Here is a 15,038-nt window from a genome sequence, read left to right on the forward strand (position 1 = left end):
ATATAACACTTAAAAAAATTTACTTCAAAATTATTTTATGTTCAAATTTATTTTATATACACAATTCATAAAATACCATCAAGAATAAATTAGTCATTTATTATATAATATAATTACTGAATATAAAATTAACTTTCACTGACATTTAACTAAAATTCACTCACTTTCCTTTCATCCAACAATCCAAAGAAGCTATAATAACTTTCTACCTTTTTTTTTCATCTTCCTTTTCCCTTTTCACTACTACCCCAGATCAAAAAAAGCAATAATATGTAGGTCAGATGGCAATAATGTTACACTCTGTTTGATAGTAAAACATCGGATCATCCCTCCCACCAAGCTGTACGAGAAGTGCAGTACAAGGATTTTCTCAAACATAGTATATGCATGTATCTTCACAGTATAAATACACTTTACATTTCTGCCAAAAACACATAGCTCTCTCCTACTAATTCTATATTATAAGTTGGGAAGCCATTAATGGCTCATTTGGTTCTGTTTGTTTTGGTGTTTGCTGGGCAACTGATTGGTGGATTCAGTATCCAAAAGCAGCCTCCGTCCAACAATGGAAAACTGATAACAATTCTGAGCATTGATGGTGGGGGTATCAAGGCCATCATTCCAGCAACAATTCTTGATTACTTAGACAAGGCTCTTAAGGTTCATTCTTATTGTTAATACTACGTACGTAAGAATTTGAAATGGAGTGAATGAATGATGTTAACGAGGTTAATTTGAATTTGGTTGAGTTGCAGGCTAAGGATCCAACTGCAGATTTAGCAGATTACTTTGATGTGATGGGAGGAACCAGCACTGGTTCAATCACAACAGCCATGTTAGCCACCCCAAGCCTTGACGATCCTACTCGTCCTGCTTATACTCCTGCACAGATAGTAGACTTCTACAAACTAAATGGCCCTCGTATATTCAACCCATCTAGGTATAATAAAATTAATATTAGAGTTTCTAATGCGGATTAACTCTATCTGTTTTGTCTTAATTCGTAATTAATGTGTCAATAATAAGATGGAACTGTCAGAATAAAGTGAAACAACAATCTTAACATGCAGACCAGGAAACGGTCCCCTGTTCGATGGAGAGGGTTTACATGACGCAGCTAGTGAAGCTTTGAAGGAAACACGAATTGGTGAAGCATTGACCAGTCTTGTAATCCCAGCTTTCGATATCAAGAAACAAAAACCATTTGTATTCTCAAGCTACAAGGTTATCAATTAGCAGCATATGCATATATTTCTTCCTACATTAAAATCCAAACACGAATTAATGTAATGTTTTTTCTGATGCAGCTTGAGAAGGTTCCCTACTTAAATGCCTTTTTGTCGGATATATGCATATCCACTTCAACTGCACCAACTCAGTTCCCACCTTACTTATTTGAGAATAATGGTGTTGAGTTCAATTTGGTTGATGGTGGTGAAGCAGCTGTGAATCCAGTAAGTTAATTTAGTAGATATAAGGTTATGATTTATCCTCCATGCATGCATATACATATATACATATACCATATGATCTATGTATGAAGTTTAAGAATGTTATGTTTAATTTGAGCAGACACAAATAGCAGTGAGTGAAGTGCTACAGCAGAATGCGAATCCTGAAATTCTAGTTTTGTCTTTGGGGACTGGAGCAACAAAAATTGAGGAGACTTTTGATGCTCGTCTGGCTGGGACATGGCAACAACCAATATGGGCTGTTATTGATCCTAATTTTCAAGGTCGTGCTTATACAGCAATCACTGAATACTATCTTTCTTCAATCTTCTCAAGCTTTCAATCTCGCAACACCTACCTTCGGGTCCAGGTACATATTCATAAAGTTTTTATTCTATATTCATAAAGTTATAGATAATAAGTTGATGAATGAGATAATGAATGGCAGGAATACGAATTGAATCCTGATCTCTCCAACCCAGTTAATGTTACAAAAGCAAGCTTGGACGGTCTTGAAGAGACTGGAAAACAACTGTTAAAGAAAAAAATGGTGACGTTTAATTTGGATACTTTTGATTTAGAAGAAGGCTTGGAAACATATGCTCAAGCTCTTGACAGGTGAAAAAAAAATGAACAAATAACCTTTTACTTTATTTAATTAATATTTATAATTTTAATGGCTAAAGCCTACAGTGATTGAGGCTTCAATTATTTTGTATTTTTTTATTCAATTTATATATAATATGGAATTCTATTTTGGTTTTATAATTTTGTGAAGGATTGCTGATATTTTGCATGGAGAAAGACAACGTCGTCTGAGAAGCAAGTCTATGGAAAAAAGAGGAAGACCATTTCTTGAAACTCTTGTTAAAGCAAATTGGGCATTCTGAAAGAACATACATTTTCAATGTCAATTGTATGAACATGTTGTAATATCTATATATAATAAGCTAGAACCATTAGTATATAGTGTACCAATCATTTTCCTATTATAAATAAAAAGGTTCATTCTCCATGTTAGTTTTCAGATATGTTCTTTATTTCACATAAATCACACTCTCAATTAAGATGAAAATGTGCATGTTAGACCTAATTCATCACTTCAAACTCTACCACTACACAAGATGGAGACCTAAGATCACCTTAACAGCTAACCTAGCCAATTGGTTATTGAAAAGCTGAGATGGGTCTCTTCCCATTTCAAAATAAAAATAAAAATAATATTATAAATTTACGTTAAATGTAAATTCTTTTAAGTTTTTAATTGTAGTAGACCCACACCTCTTAATGTTATAGATAGAAACCCATGTTCTCATCACGGGCATCTTGAATTTTCAACGTTTGTCTTTAGTAGACCTCAGCCTCGTCCAATCTTGACTAGTTATTATCAACTATATTTATGAAAAAAAAATGATTTTACCATAATACTGAAAGTGACTTGACAATTTTATAGGTCAAAATTGAATAAAGTAAGTATAAATAATTATTAAGTAAATATTTTTTATTTATAATATTAATTTATGTTTTTATTAAAATAATACTTATCTAATAATAATGTAGTTAATAATAATATAATTATGTATCATCGTAAATAATAACCATAATATTAAATTATTAAAATTAATTATAATATGTAAATATTATTTTAATGGACATCGAACTATTTCAACATGAAAAAGCTTAATAATACGTGAGTATTGTTTCAATGGACCATTATTTAAAATTTTTAAAACTAAAATTGTTTGATTGCGTACTGAGGATCTATCCCAGCTAGTAGAAATTTTTTTAAAAAACTAATATGTGAAGGGGGTGAATCAACGATTGTATAATATAAGATATCAAGCAAGGGTCAAACCAATGCTATGGGTGGTATTAATATTAAAAATTAAAAATACAGTGAGGGCTAGGCTCATGCAAGTAATAATATTTTTAGAAATTAAAACATTAACGAAAACTTAGTTTATACAAGTAACAATAATTACCTTGGTCGTTATAAATAGGGGGTAAGAGGATAAGAACTAAGTGCATCAAATGTGAGAAAGCAGAGATGAAAAAAATGAGAGCATGGCGAAATTTTTACTACAACTCACTTATCTTTCACAACAATTATTAAGGTAAGGGGAAGAGATATCTACTATTTTTATATATAGCTTTTTTTTCATTTCATGTTATTTTATTATGTGAAATATTCTTAATTTATTTCTTTTTATTTACTTATTTCATATTATTTTATTGTGTGAATTATGATTATTCCTAAGTAATATTATATAAATACATATGCAAATATATATATATATATATATATATATATATATATATATATATATATATATATATATATATATATATATATATATCTTAGTAGACATATAAACATTAGTGCAATAAAAGAAAATAATAGCGGTTATTTTCGTTTATACGCAGCGGTTCCGCAACTGAGACATATACAGGCAAGACAAAAAAGAGTAGGTTTTTTGTCTCAATTCTGAACCAAGGCAAAAAGATGTGTGATTTTGCCTCAGTTCAAATCCAATCGAGACAGTAGAGGGGTGTGTGTTTTTACCTCGGTTCCAATCCAACCGATGCAATAGAGGGGTTTTTTCTTTTTCGCAACACGTTCGACTCTCATATTGCAAGCTCCAAGCAAAACCGCCCATGATCAACCAAACCATTATGACTACACGCAAACAGAACATTCACAAAATTAATCATATTCGGCCTCACCCCCTCCTTCACCCTCTCCTCAAACAACTTCAACCCCTCTTGCCTTCTCCAAGTAATTAAAACGTACGCTTTATTTTTTGTTGTACATTAGCTTTGACACTGAATGCATATAAGAAGGCCACAAAGTCTTTAAAATTCAAATTGTCAACCATCTTGAGAAAGCCTCTACAAACAAGCACAAAGTCCATCAACAATGGGAAAACAAATCACACGCCACACTTTAGCATGTGGTGATGGGAAAAGAAAGTACAAAAACCACGAAACAAATATGAATAAATGTTTGGGTCCAAATAATGCCCATAAAGTGAAAAAAGTGAGCACCTGAGAAAGCAGATTCATGACAAACTCAGGGTTCATAGCGGCATGAGGCTCGTGCATTTGATTCGAGAAGAGTTCGCGATTTCTAGGTTTTGTTGCAGGTACCATTGCGAGTAGACGAACTCGTGAGGTTGAACAACGACTCAATTTAGGGTTCCATGGCAATTGGGATTTTCTGATTTCTGGGTTTGCAGGTGATGATGGAGTTGATTTCACAGCAACCATGGAGGTTGGCGACGAAGACATGGTCCTGGCAGCGGCGGCATAGCTGACGGCAAAGGAGGATTAGGGTTTCTGTTCTTATGCAGGTGTGTTCATGACGGAGAAGATGAATGGTGGCGCGTTCCTCTTGCGCCGCTGTGCATATTTCTATGATCAAGTTGTGATGTAGATGGAGGTTGCAAGGATGACGGCGGAGCTTCGTGAAGATGGCCATGGAAGATTCTCTGTCGCGATGAAGATAGTGAGGGCTTGATTATGGTGGCGCGTTGATGAATGATAGCGGCAGCGCTAGGTGGCTGACGGCAAGGTGGATAGGGTTTCTCCCAATGGTGCTGGAGGTCGTAGGGGAAGAAGAAGAACGAGGAGGCGCGCTAGGGGAAGAAGAAAACTATGTAAACTCTTTTCAGGTTTCATTAATTTGAACTAGTGAAAGAGCAACTAACTTGGTTTATCTGATAACTGATGCCTAAAGACCTAAAAAAGGGATTGGAACAATCGGTTTCAGAGAATGAACGTTTGGTTTTATGTTTCGGTTTCGTAGATAACCAAAGCAGTAGAGTGCATAGGCTTCAGTTCTGCAAGTAACCGAGTCAGTAAGGCCTTTAGGCCGCAGTTCAGAGAAGACCGAAGTCGTAGAGGTCGACAAAAGAGATTGGAACGTTCGGTTTCAGAGAATGAACATTTAGTTTTATGCTTTGGTTTCGTAGATAACTGAGGCAGTAGAGTGCATAAGCTTCGGTTCTGCAAGTAACCGAGTCAGTAAGGCCTTTAGGTCGTGGTTAAGAGAAGACTGAAGTCGTAGAAGTCGACAAAAAAGATTGGAACGTTCGGTTTCAGAGAATGAACGTTCAGTTTTATGCTTTGGTTTCCTAGACAACCAAAGGAGTAGAATCAATAGGCTTCGATTCCTAGTGAACTGAGGCGTATAAGTTCGTCATAATTACAAAAATATCACCACATTTTAATATGCTTCGGTTTTGTAAAAAATTAGGCGTATTAGACACGTTAAAAGACTGTTTTTTTACTAATGAAATGTATATTAATATATTGTTATAGATAGTATTTATTATAAAAAAATCTTTGAATAATATTGAGATAAAAAATAATTGGTCACAATTGACTAATTTACCTACTAATTTATAAACTAAAAATTATTAATTTTTAAAATAACTGCTATTATGAATAAAAAAATTATAATTAATAACTAATTAAATTATAAATTAATCACTAACATTAACTAAACTATTAGGATTTTGACTACAAAAAAACTAATATAATTTATTCAAAAAAATTAATTTATTAATTTATATCGTTAAAATTTATTATATTTGACGTTACAAATTATAAGAATTTAATTTACAAATAAATTAAGATATAAAAAATTGTAAAACCAAATATAATAAACATTAGTCATATAAATTAATTAATCAATTTTTATTTTGAATAAATTGACATATAAAAACTTTAAGATCAAAAATAATAAATGATTAAAAGTATAAATTAGTTAATAATTTTATTTCAAATATAATTAATGAAAGTTGTTTTAATATTTTTTATAATTCAAATTGAGAAGAAAATAATATGGTTTTAGTTAAATATCATTTACAATTTTTAAAAATTATTTAATAAATAAAAAGCTATGAATTTAAATAATTTATGGAAATAGAAAATTTTGGACTTTCACAATAACAAAGAGTAGGTGAATTGGTTTTTTATAAATCTAGGTTCTTTTAAAAATAAATAAATAAAAATATATAAGAGAGAAAAGTTTGCATACGTAATTTTTGTACTAGTTCAGATAAAAAAATCATATGTCCAATTATTAATCTCTCTAAAAGAGAGATTAACTAATAACTAGAAATAAATCAACAACTTACAAAGTGAAGTAGAGTAAAGGTATAAAAATACACCTCTCTTGAATGACAAGAGATTTACACCATCTCATTTTGACACACATAAGGATGAACAAGCTAAGCATTGCTCAACATATGTGCTACCACACGTAGACACATTAAGATCACACCAAGTTTCTCAAGCTTACTTAAAACAGAGAGAGTTCAGACAAAACACTAAGTTATCAAGAAAATTTTAAGATTTTGTAAATCTAGAAGAGTTCATAAATAAGTTATATATAGACTCAGTTCAAAAATAAGTCAAAAGCTCAATAGTCTTCTTACAAATATCATGGATAATCGATTATTACTGTCATGGATAATTGATTATCTCAATTGATAATCGATTATCGACGAACCTTTTCAAATATTTTTCCTGAGATAATCAATTGTCCCAAGTGATAATTAATTATCTGCAAGTCATTAAAGGAGTTGTTCTTTTGGGATAATCGATTATCCCAAGTGATAATCGATTCTTTCAAAGAGCATTGTCATTTTTTATCTTTACTGGGGTCGGATGGTCGAGACCGGATGACCGAATGGTTGAAGCCAAATGGTCGAAGCTGGATGGCCAAGGTTGCATGGCCGAGGCCGAATATTTAGGGCCAAATTTGGCTAATTACTTGTAAGGCCATGAGAGGCCGAACACTTGAAACTAAAGTATGACCAAACGATTGAGGCCGAACAGTTGAACAATTGAAGTCTTTTAAAGCAACAATTGAAGTCTTTTAAAACACCACTTACTGATTTCTTATGGCTACAATGAGATGACGAACGGCAAAATGTTTTGTGTATAAGATTAAAGTCCCTTCTTCAAAAAGCACTATAAGCTGTCTTAGAAAGACAGCTTTGAAAAATATTCTGAAAAGAGGTCCTGATTGGATGAACTTAAAAGAACGGTCTTGACATCCTAAGAATGATCTGGTTGAACACACTTGAAAAGACAACCTAGAAAGACGTCCTGGTTGGACGGGATACCATACGGTAGCCAATGGTTGGTGGGTATGGACCGTATGGTACACCTTGCATCCAACAATTCTTGTTTTCTGTTTTTTTTTTCTTTTTCTATCTTTCTTCCTCCTTTTTCACTATTACCCAGATCAAATGTAGGTCAGATAATAATGTTACACAAAGTTTGATAGAAAAACATCATGTCATCCCTCCAGCACGTACCCAAAAGCTGGACCAGGAGCTCTACCTTTTGCAGAAGGATTTTCAAGCGTAAAATAACCCGTAAGGTTTTTCTGAAACACAGCATCTATAAATACACCCTTAACATTTCTGCACAAAACACAGACAACTCTCTCTCTCTCTCTACTAATTCTACGTTATACATTAGGAAGCCATTAATGGCTCATTTGGTTTTCTTTGTTTTGATCTTTGCTGTGCAACTGATCGGTGGATTCAGTGCCCAAAAGCTGTCTCCGTCCAACAATGGAAAACTGATAACTATTCTGAGCATTGATGGTGGGGGTATCAAGGCCATCATTCCAGCAACAGTTCTTGATTACTTAGACAAGGCTCTTAAGGTTCATTCTTATTGTTAATACTACGTAAGAATTTGAAATGGCATGAATGAATGATGTTAACGAGGTTAATTTGAATTTTGTTGAGTTGCAGGCTAAGGATCCAAATGCAGATTTAGCAGATTACTTTGATGTGATGGGAGGAACCAGCACTGGTTCAATCACAACAGCCATGTTAGCCACTCCAAGCCTTGACGATCCTACTCGTCCTGCTTATACTCCTGCACAGATAGTAGACTTCTACAAACTAAATGGCCCTCGTATATTCAACCCATCTAGGTATTATAAAATTAATATTAGAGTTTCTAATGCGGATTAACTCTATCTGTTTTGTCTTAATTCGTAATTAATGTGTCAATAATAAGATGGAACTGTCAGAATAAAGTTAAACAACAATCTTAACATGCAGACCAGGAAACGGTCCCCTGTTCGATGGAGAGGGTTTACATGACGCAGCTAGTGAAGCGTTCAAGGAAACACGAATTGGTGAAGCATTGACCAATCTTGTAATCCCAGCTTTCGATATCAAGAAACAAAAACCATTTGTATTCTCAAGCTACAAGGTTATCAATTAGCAGCATATGCATATATTTCTTCATACATTAAACTCCAAACACGAATAAATATAATGTTTTTTCTGATGCAGCTTGAGAAGGTTCCCTACTTAAATGCCTTTTTGTCGGATATATGCATATCCACTTCAACTGCACCCACTCAGTTTCCACCTTACTATTTTGAGAATAATGGTGTTGAGTTCAATTTGGTTGATGGTGGTGAAGCAGCTGTGAATCCAGTAAGTTAATTTAGAAGATATAAGGTTATGATTTATCCTCCATGCATGCATATACCTATATACATATACCATATAATCTATGTATGAAGTTTAAGAATGTTATGTTTAATATGAGCAGACACAAATAGCAGTGAGTGAAGTGCTACAGCAGAATGAGGATCCTGAAATTCTAGTGTTGTCTTTGGGGACTGGAGCAACAAAAATTGAGGACAGCTTTGATGCTAGTCTGGCTGGGACATGGCAACAACCAATATGGGCTGCTATTGATCCCAATTTTCTAAGTCGTGCTTATACAGCAATCACTGAATACTATCTTTCTTCAATCTTCTCAGGCTTTCAATCTCGCATCACCTACCTTCGAGTCCAGGTACATATATTCATAAAGTTTTTATAACATATTCATAAAGTTTTGGATAATATATTTTGATGAATGAGGGAATCAATATGGCAGGAATACGACTTGAATCCTGATCTCTCCGACGCAGTTAATGTTACAAAAGCAAGCTTGGACGGTCTTGAAGAGGCTGGAAAACAACTGTTAAAGAAAAAAATGGTGACGTTTAGTTTGGATACTTTTGATTTAGAAGAAGGCGTGGAAACATATGCTCAAGCTCTTGACAGGTGAAAAAAAAATGAACAAATAACCTTTTAATTTATTTAATTATTAATTATAATTTTAATGGCTAAAACCTACAGTGATTGAGGTTCAATTATGTTGTTTTTTTCGATTCAATTTATATATAATATGGAATTCTATTTTGGTTTTATAATTTTGTGAAGGATTGCCGATATTTTGCATGGAGAAAGACAACGTCGTCTGAGAAGCAAGTCTATGGAAAAAAGAGGAAGACCATTTCTTGAAACTCTTGTTAAAGCAAATTGGGCATTCGGAAAGAACATACATTTTTAATGTCAATTGTATGACCATGTTGTAATATCTATATATAATAAGCTAGAACCATTCATATATAGTGTACCAATCATTTTCCTATTATAAATAAAAAGGTTCATTCTCCATGTTAGTTTTAAGAAGTTCTTTATTTCACATAAATCACTCTCAATTAAGATGAAAATGTGCATGTTAGACCTAATTCGTCACTTCAAACTCTACCACTACACAAGATGGAGACCTAAGATCACCTTAACAGCTAACCTAGCCAATTGGTTATTGAAAAGCTGAGATGGGTCTCTTCCCATTTCAAAATAAAAATAAAAATAATATTATAAATTATGCTTAATGTAAATTCTTGTAAGTTTATAATTGTAGTAGACCCACACACCCTTCCCTCTTAATATAATAGATAGAAACCCATGTGCTCATCACGGGCATGCTGAATTTTCAACGTTTTTCTTTGGTAGACCTCAGCCTGGTCCAGTCTTTGACTAGTAGGATACAAAAAAACCTTGAGTTATAGCTTTTTGAGGCATGTTTATTCTTACGTGTCTCATCTGTATATTTACGAAAAAAAATATTTTACATTAACTTTGAAAATTCTTACTAATTAAAATTGAATCCCTTGAGATAGAAGGCACTTTCAATTTTTACAAATATAACGAGTACGAATGATTATTAAATAAATATTTTTTCTGAATTATGAATTATATTTATAGGATTAAATATGTTTATATTTCCATTAAAATAATACTTATCTCATATATATAATAAGGATGTAATTAATAATAATAATAGAATTATATATTATCACAAATAATAATATAATATTAAACAGCTAACATTAGATTTTAGATGTAAATATTATTTCAGATGACATAAGTTTTAACTCTTTCAAAATCAAGAGACTTGAGTTTTGCTTGAGTTTTTGTTAGATAATGGTTTTTAGTATTTTTTTTTTTTCTATTAGATCGAGTAAGAAAAAAAATATTAAAAAAATGTTATATTATTTTATGTCTATTATGTGGACACTTTTCCATTATATTAATATTATGGTTATGTTAGTTTTGTACATAGCTGGAACTTATGGTTGGCAATTGCTTGATGCACTCCATCAATTTCTTCTACACCCCATCCTGTGCGCAGCATTACATGTGTTGAGGTGTGGAATCTCCGGAAACTTTGGAAAATGTGTTGCTGATTTGTTGGTGAGATCTTGGGAAGGTGGTAATGATTTGTACAATTTTATTGGTGCCTATTTTTCGATTCTTGTCACTTTTTATTTTTAAATTTTTTATCTTTATATTTGTTTCAATTTTCTCCCCAGCCCATTTTGTTTCCTACAAACACTATATCATCCTAACTTTTCTATTATCTGTTCGTACCTTAGGTTTTCTTTTTCTTTGACCTATTGTTTTGAGTCAAACAAATGAGAAAAACACACTTGATTATTGTTTTAAGGTTCTTACTGTCTAAATTCAGTCAAAACATTTGTAAGGCAGGGTTTGTGCATTTCTTTTTTACTTTGATTATTGTGATAGAATTTTTCATTTTTTTTTCTGAAATAAATATATATATATATATATATATATATATATATATATATATATATATATATATATATATATATATATATATATATATTGAATAAAAGCATTTGAACGTTCTAGTATACAAAAGATAATAAATACAAAAGTTGCATAAAGGTCATAAATTTGTCATTGTACATATATTAACAAAATTAACCATCATATTAGTAAAAAAAATACTACTATTTCTCAATTCTACCACCAGCTTATAAAGAACATTTTCGAATTTTTCAGCGTAGTAAATACATTACACTAATACAAAAATAAGCTTTTAACGTTTGTTATTTTAGGTTTTTGACGTCTGTTAAATGTATAATGTCATAGCGGAAACGTTAAATTAACATATGTTGTCTTTGAACAACGTCAATTCACGTCTATTGCATTTATAACAGACGTTAATTGACGTCTTTTGTAGTCATTTAATGAACTTTAAAAAAAAATATTATTAGGTGAGGGAGTACACAGATGTCGCTATGAGGGTGAGAAGAAAAACGCGCACAATAACGGTTCAAAAATTGTAGTTCCAATTGTCCTAGAATGCGTCCAAGAACTGCACCAAAAGTCAATGAAAACAAATTTTAATGGGTTCAAATGAAAGATAATGGTTCCAAACGTAATATAATCGGTGCAAAATGATTTTAAACGATGCAAAGTGGAAGAAAACTTACCTAAATGTTAATGGCAAACGATAGAAAGCAGAGGAAGAAGTTGAACGCAGCGAGAGAAAAAGCGTGTAAGTGGCGAACGCGACCAAAGAAAAAACTCAAACGAAAACACAAAAGAAAGTGAGGCTCACATTCTGAGTTTTTGGGGTTTAAAAGGGAATTTGACGTTGGTCCCCCTCTAGATCCGACGTCTAATTGCTAAACAAATCCATTTTTGACTTACTTTTTGGATATTTTCACAGCTTAATGACGTCTGGGGAAGGGGATCCGACGTCTAATGTGTATTCGACGCTGGCCCCTTCTATGTTCGACGTCTAATGTTTGCAAAGTGACCTTTCAATTTTGATTTTGTAGCTTCTGGCAGAGGATTTGACGTCTGATCTGGGGGCATCGACGTTTATTTTTGGACCTTTTTTACGTCTGATATGGGGGCCTGACGTCTAAAGAAGGATTTGACGTCTGATTTGGGGGTCCGTCGTCTATGTCGTGAAAAAAATTAATATGGACATTAAAATGAGATATTTTCAAACCTTTTTAATGTCTGATTTTGGGGCGCTGGCGTCTAAAGAATGATTTGACGTCTGATTTGGGGAGGTCGACGTCTATGTCGTAAAAAAAAAATATTACCGCTTAAAATGAGATATTTTTTGACATTTTTGACGTCTGATCTGAGGGGGCCGACGTCTAAACGAGGATTCGACGTTTGACCCTGGGGAACCTACTTCTATAATCACGGTTTATTCACAAAAATGTCATCGGTCATTTTTTACATTAGATTTTCGGTGGTAAGATGTTATATGTGTGACGTTAAAGGTCATTTCTGCACTAGTGTTAATATCTATATAACTAAAACAAACCAAGTGTTCCAAAGATGTTGAAATATTATTTCCCATCTCTCATTCCAAATAAAGTACTCAAAGCCACACATAATTATTTGGATTGAAAGTATGGTTAATCCTAATGAACCCCTTCCTATAATAAACTTAACACCTTTTATCTTAATTTTGTTACCTTTGTTTTCCATAGTTCCTTCAACATTTGAATTTGAGATAACAGATTTTATTTGTATGTGTTATAGAATATTAGAAAATATTTCCCAAATGAGTACAATGTTACTTTAAATTATAAAAGTGAAAATTTCATATTACGCCTTGATAATAAATGAGTTTATAACCTATATAGTTATGTATTGAAGTTGGATAAATGCATGGCATACTAATGAAAAGTATGAAAATATAGTACATCAATTCTTATACTTTGTTCCTTATTTTGATGCAAAGGTTCCTTGATTATATACGTGTGACCAGTGATGAATTTTAATAAATATTTTGAGAATGTCCAAAGTTTTATATAGATGTTAAAAGAAAAGAAAATAGATGTTAAATATATAAAATATATAAAAAATATATTTAAAAATATTAAATTATATAATAATTTATATAAATATGAAAACAAATTAGGGTCTTGTCATCATTAAAGTCTTCATGTTGTCCCTTTTCATTAATGTTCAAACTTGACTTGTAGGTGCGATGACAACGAGTCGGGTCGGACACGGATAATACCTATTCGCAATCCGACTCAATAAAAAAAAATCTATTTGCATAGATATCCGCTTAAAAAATACTCACGAGTATTTTAAAACTCGCAGTGGATGTTCATAGATATTCGCGAATACCCAGAAATATTTAAAAATATATGTTTTTATAAATTATTAAAATAAAATTTAAAGAAAATTATAAAAAGTATATAAAATATAATATGAATTAAATTAAATATAAATTAAATTTTAATTTTAATTAAATTTAACTTGATAAAATATAAGTTAAATTTTTATTTTTATTTTTTGCGGGTAGTGAATATCTACGGGTACGGATAGTATAATACCCGCATCCGATCTGTTTATAAGCAGGTATTAAACCAATGTTATGGGTGGTGTATTATATGACCGTCTGGTGAACTATTGATTGAATGATCCATGATAATTAGAGTTCGAATTAGCCAATAGTTAAGTCAGATTCCAGGAATTGTTGAACGATCATAAACATTTTGACACCTTAAGTATTATCAATAATCAAGTTTCTAGGTAAAACATGTTTATCGGTTGTTGGGCCATGATTAAGTCTATACTAGTTTATCTTGAAATCTATAAATACAAGTTTGAGGTAAGGAGATAGGTGATGACATTTATTGCGAATGGAAGATTTTCATGAACAACATCTAATTTTTCACACTCATCAAGTAATTCTGAAAAGGCTTTTTGCAAATCAACAGAATCACCATTATAGTTGGAAATACTTACTTGACTTCCATTGTCATTGTTTGCCATCAAACACAAGTTTGCTTCCTAATCAGAGTCTCTTAAGCTGGATGAGCTTGAATCATTGTCATCGCAAGCGATGTAAGCCTTCTTCTTTTTGTGATACCTCTTTTCTTTCTTGTCCTAACTTATTTTGTTATTTAGACAGTCGACTCTTACATGTCCCCTCTCACCATAGTTGTAACCCTTGTAGTTAGACGTCATAGCTTGATTTTCCTTTATCTCTTTTCAAAACTTACATTTACCCTTGGACTTCATGACCTTGGTAAATCTTTTAGTAATAAGACTCATGTTTTCATCCTCAAAGTCCTCATCCTTCTTCAGACTTTTTTTTGGAGATTTCAGATTTAAAGGCCAAAGTCTTCTTTTTGCCTTGATCTTCATCAATACTTAATTTACTCAACTCAAGCTCGTGCTCTCTTAATTTACCAAAGAGCCCCACCATTGACAATGAAGTAAAATCTGAAGACTCGAATATCATGGAAACCTCCGGTTGTCGAGTCTTGTTCAAAGATTTTAGTATTCTAACATTAAGTTCATCAATTTTGAAAGTTTTACCCAATCCAAAGAGGTGGTTGACGATGTGCGTGAATCGCTTTTGCACATCTATGATGGTTTCACCCTGTTACATCCATATTATCTCGTACTT

General features: G+C 32.3%; 2 protein-coding genes across 2 annotated transcripts; both read left to right on the forward strand.

Moving 5' to 3' along the window:
- Positions 1 to 424: 424 nt before the first annotated feature.
- On the forward strand, positions 425 to 2,478 carry LOC148195571 (patatin-17-like). Its single transcript, XM_088094865.1, has 7 exons — positions 425 to 660; positions 756 to 940; positions 1,071 to 1,224; positions 1,308 to 1,454; positions 1,573 to 1,821; positions 1,900 to 2,069; positions 2,230 to 2,478. The coding sequence occupies exons 1-7, from the start codon at positions 481 to 483 to the stop codon at positions 2,339 to 2,341; spliced, it is 1,197 nt and encodes a 398-aa protein (XP_087950991.1). The 5' UTR covers positions 425 to 480; the 3' UTR covers positions 2,342 to 2,478.
- A 5,174-nt stretch (positions 2,479 to 7,652) lies between these two features.
- LOC148195572 (patatin-17-like) lies at positions 7,653 to 9,936 on the forward strand. Its single transcript, XM_088095021.1, has 7 exons — positions 7,653 to 8,136; positions 8,228 to 8,412; positions 8,543 to 8,696; positions 8,780 to 8,926; positions 9,045 to 9,293; positions 9,378 to 9,547; positions 9,707 to 9,936. Exons 1-7 carry the CDS (start codon positions 7,759 to 7,761, stop codon positions 9,834 to 9,836), a joined length of 1,413 nt encoding a protein of 470 aa, XP_087951147.1. The 5' UTR covers positions 7,653 to 7,758; the 3' UTR covers positions 9,837 to 9,936.
- The last annotated feature ends 5,102 nt before the right edge of the window (positions 9,937 to 15,038 follow it).

The sequence above is a fragment of the Vigna umbellata genome, chromosome 7 (assembly GCF_029865625.1).
Source record: "Vigna umbellata cultivar VRB3 chromosome 7, Vumbellata_1.0, whole genome shotgun sequence".
NCBI lineage: Eukaryota > Viridiplantae > Streptophyta > Magnoliopsida > Fabales > Fabaceae > Vigna > Vigna umbellata.